At 31.5% G+C, this 4,708-nt stretch overlaps 1 protein-coding gene across 2 annotated transcripts in view; it reads right to left on the bottom strand.

Moving 5' to 3' along the window:
- Window positions 1–4,708, bottom strand: part of Rabgap1 (RAB GTPase activating protein 1) — a 176,744-nt gene that overhangs the window by 105,795 nt on the left and 66,241 nt on the right. For both annotated transcript variants that reach the window (XM_010613494.3, XM_010613493.3), the window contains exons 7-10: window positions 4,384–4,494; window positions 3,954–4,020; window positions 3,148–3,250; window positions 1,923–2,092 (exon numbers count right to left, since the gene is read on the bottom strand). In XM_010613494.3, the coding sequence (XP_010611796.1) occupies window positions 1,923–2,092; window positions 3,148–3,250; window positions 3,954–4,020; window positions 4,384–4,494 (451 nt within the window). The remainder of the gene's footprint in view (window positions 1–1,922; window positions 2,093–3,147; window positions 3,251–3,953; window positions 4,021–4,383; window positions 4,495–4,708) is intronic.

Genomic DNA, 4,708 nt, shown 5'->3' with positions numbered 1-4,708 from the left:
AGTGAGTTCCAGGTCAGTCTCAACTACATAGTGAGACCCTGTCAAAAAAAAAAGCAACAACAACAACAACAAAAAAAACAAAAATCAACCAACCAAAAAATCCACCGGAAATACTGGAGATGTAGTTCAGTGCAAAGGCCCTGGGTTTAAACCCTAGTACAAATGGGGCCAGCAGAGACAGAAACAAGAGACATAAGAAGCTATTAGAATCATCTAGGCAAAAATGGTTATTTAGAAGAGGATGAACATAAGCTAGATAGTAAGAAGTGGTCAGACTTTGAATATAATTTTAAAGTAAACAGGATTTCCAAAAAGACTGAATACAGAGTGTAAGAAATTAAAGAGTAAATATTTTCCAAAGCAACTACTAGGGAATGTCCATGAATTAAGACATTAAAAGCAGGTAAATACACACTTTTGTATTTAGAAATAATGTATACTGTTTTGGACTGTTAAGTTTAAGATGTCCTAAAAGCAAACTGAAGGGGTATTTAAGAATAAATGAATAATATGTATCAAATGCTGCAGATAAGTGAAATAAAATGAAGATTCAGATTATCAATTAAAGTCACTGGAGACCTTCATTTCTTCTCAGGAGTTTTCCTATAAAATAAAAATAGAGGACAGAAGGGCTGGGTTGTTGTTCAGTGGTAGAGCACTTGCCTAGCATGTATGAAGCCCTGGGTTCCATCAGCAGTGTTACAAAAAGATGTGTGTGTTGGGGGTGTAAGTGTGGGACAACTGAGTGCCAACAAAAGCTAAAAAAACAAAACAGATATTTCAGCTACTATCTTCCACAGGAAGGAGAGTATATTGTCACATTGACAAAGTTAACTGCCAAAACAAAAACCTTTTCAGAAGAATGTAACAGACTCCAGAGTCTCTACAATTTATCTCTTACAATATTATCTAAATTTACAAGTTAGACATAGAAACAGGAAAATGTTACCAAAAGACTTCTTTCATTATCAACAGTACAATGATGCTTGAAGATTAAAAAACAAAAAAAGTCCATAAAAGAACAAATGGTAAACCTCAAGAAAAAAACAAAGTATTTTTAAAGAAAGAAAAGAACTGCATGGACATTCTGGAAATTAAATTACAAGACCTAAAACTTTTTGAAAAATTTATTCAGTGGATATCAGATTAGGGATGACAAAATAGTCAGTGATCTTTAACACATATTAATAGAAAGAATCTGATCTTGGAAAAAACATTTAAAAAACAAGACAGTCAGATTTGTGGGAAAATTAAAATATCTAAACTATGTGTAACTGAAACTAAAAGAAAAAGAGAGGACTGGAAAAAAATTTTGAAGAAATAATGCGCAAAAATTCCCAAACTTGTTTTTTTTTCATTGAGTTTATTGGTATTTTTTATGTATACAGTACAGTTACAGTCATCATTGGGATCTTGTACATGACAGATCGTGGTTCTCCTTTCTTCCCCTTACCCCTACCCTCTCTTCACTCCCTCCCCTCTCCCCTATTTACAAAGACTTGTTTCCATTTTTTCCTTTTCTCACCAAATTTGGTTTTCAAAAACTTAGAAATTCAAGAAGTCCAGAAAATCCAAGCAGATAAACTGAGAGAAATCATTCCTAGGCATATCATAGTTAAATGTACAAAAAAAAAAGATAAAAATATAAAAAGAAGCCAGAGAAAAATGACATTCAGAAGAACAATAATACCAAGGCACACTGACTTTTCATTAAAGGAAGCTGGAAGACTGTAGACTGACATTTTTAAAGTGATGAAAAGAAAAAAAAAATCCAAAATTTTATATCCAGTGAAAATACACTAGCAGAATTAAATGAAATTATGAACACTTCAGATATAAAGATATCAAAGAGAATATGTGACACTAACTGGAAACCTAGATCTTTAGGAGAAAGTGAACAGCAACAACAAAAAATTTAGTACCTGCTTCAGTTTTAAAAAGAAATTTTCAGTAGTACTACGTTTGCTGAAGGGCCAGAATAATCTTTCATTAGGTGAGCAAACTCGAACTTTTGTCTCTAAGAGGAAACGAACAGGCTCTTGAACTTCTGTTATTACCAAATCAACAGCTGTGGTCATAAACAGCACTTTATCTAGAGAGAAAGGAGAAAAAAAACAAATTAAAAAAGATGGAAATACATTTGTTCATATGATTAATATAAAAGAAAGTACTTTTTTCACAAATTTTCAAGAAACCTTAAGGCTTCTTACATAATTACAGAAACACCTAAAATAATCAATTACATAAACACCTAAAATAGTCAGACAAATCACTGTTTTGAAATTTTTCTGTAATGAGAATTTTTTGGGTAGTGACAGCTGTATACATACACATTAAAGTTTAAGAAATGTACTTGTATTATTTTGTAAAAGTATCATATGGTCCTTTTACATTCCCTTCACTAATGCCCGAAATTCTCAACTTTAAATAATAATTTAAATAATGGTATCTTACACTTTAGAACTGTTTATCTCCTATATCCATTTATCTATATTGCTACAAATGACAAGAAAAACTGAAGGGGAAATAATGTTCAATAAGATGCATTAATTGAGCAAATTACATTTTCAGAATAGAACATTACGCTGTTATTAAAGGTCATTCAAGAAGAGTAAGAAATAACCTGGAAAAAGTTATTTATGTATAGAGTATCTGAAAAGCTATGCAAAACTGGTAATGTAAATCTCTTTGGGTGGGTGAGGCTAAGGACTATAATAAACTCTTTTCTCTATATACTTTGAATTTTTAGACATATGTATGGATTATCGCCACAAAAACAAGTAAAATTTCAAGTGTGTAAATAGGTTCATAAGTACATAAGAAAAACAGAAGGTCAGGCTGAGGATTTAGCTCAGTGGTTCTGCAGCCTGCCTAGCAAGCACAAGGACCCGAGTTCGATCCCTGGTACCAAAAAAGAAAAAAGAAAAAACAGAAGGGAAGGGAAAAATAAATAAAGGTAAGTAGTGGAAAATAGGCAAAAAGTGATATTTCTTTTATAGGTTGAATTTAATAGTAAAGTTAAGAACTATTCAAATTCTGTTTCACCAGAATTAGGGAAATACTGAAGACTGGTAAAAAACAAGTGGTCCTAAGGTTTGGGTATCTTCTTGAGCTTAAAGTTCTGTTCATGGTAGCAATCTCCATCACCTTTAGGAGTTTCTTCATTTACAACTTGGAAATGTGGGGATTTTGGATTCCAGCTTCCGGTAATAACATAGGACTTTCCATCTGAACTTTTGCCCATAGACTCCTAAGGAAACAGTAAAAATAAACTTTAATCAGAAGTGGGTAACAAGAGCCAAGCAGCTCATTTTGCTGCTTTTGAAAAACAGGAGATGAAAAAATATATGAGAGGGCTGGGGATTTCACTCAGTGGCACCATGCCTGCCTCACAAGCACAAGTTTGATCCCCAGTACCAAGGGAAAAAAAATATGAGAAAGAGGATCAGAATTTTTTAAAAAGTAGAAATGTGTGTGAATGATACAGTTAAGATTAAAGATGTGTTGATTAATTACACATTGGTTCCTCAAAAGTTATATGTAAAGTAAATGCTTACAAATCAAATCAAATTGAACAAATAGGGAAATTCACTGCTTTAATCTATGCTGAATTCTGTCAAATGAGTAATCACCATGTTGTTTGTAGTTTTGAGGATTATTAGCATTTATAGCAATTCTAATACCTCTTGCTATCTGTGAAGCACATGACAGTTTGCAAAGATTGCTCTAATAAAAATGTGTCAATTCTCACATCAATCTACCTGACAGGTAAGAATCACTACCACTACAAATTCAAGAAATCAAGACAAAGATTGGAAATACCATGTCAGGAATAAGGATATTAACTTATCTTTGTTTATTTTTTATAGCTTACACAGAACACCTTCTGAAACATACTTTAACATTACAAAGTAAATAGTATATAACTTATGAGAACAAAAAAAAGGCCTTACCAAATCTAACAAGTGCATATCACTATTTCGTACATCTTTTCCTGGGCTAAGGAGAAGACCAAAACACCTGAAAACAAAGAACTGAAATGAATTTGGAAAAAAGAATAACATATAGAATATGTTTAAATTAAATTATATTCATAAACATCTCATGGATAGAAAAAACTTAGAAATAGCAATAAATTAGGCATGTCAAAATAACTTACTTCTTTAACTGAGATAAGCAAGCTTTTCCTTTTATTACCATATAATTAACATGTTAGCTGCATATTTATGACATTTCAAAAGTAATGAAATATTAACCAATAAACAAAAGAATTCCCTAGATTAAAAAATACATTGCAAATATATTTTAATACAATATATACCTGCTCCATTAGATTGATAAAAACCAAAATTTGTATTCAAACTGAACAGTAAAAATGCTTACCTTTCAATGGCAAGTTCTTTATTAGTTGTTTGTTGCACATAAATGACAATCTTCTTATCAATTCCTTGGCGTAGTTTAAAGCATTGTCTGTCCTTGTCTTTTGGAACAGCACTATAAACCAACATGTTTCATTAATTTTGCAAATTTTCCTTGCCACATACTAAAACAATATATTAAACAAAGACCTCAAATCTTTGATTCTTTTCTATGCCTGGTTTTCAAATAATAACAAAAAAGTAAGAAATCATCTGCCTATTGATGTGGAGATATATCATCACAGTAAATAATACACTAAATTGTATATAAAAGCTACTCTTATGCCTCT

Source organism: Fukomys damarensis, unplaced genomic scaffold (assembly GCF_012274545.1).
Source record: "Fukomys damarensis isolate Sample0158 unplaced genomic scaffold, DMR_v1.0_HiC HiC_scaffold_36, whole genome shotgun sequence".
NCBI lineage: Eukaryota > Metazoa > Chordata > Mammalia > Rodentia > Bathyergidae > Fukomys > Fukomys damarensis.
Note: the sequence above shows the minus strand (reverse complement) of the source record. Positions and strands in the feature narration are given on the sequence as shown.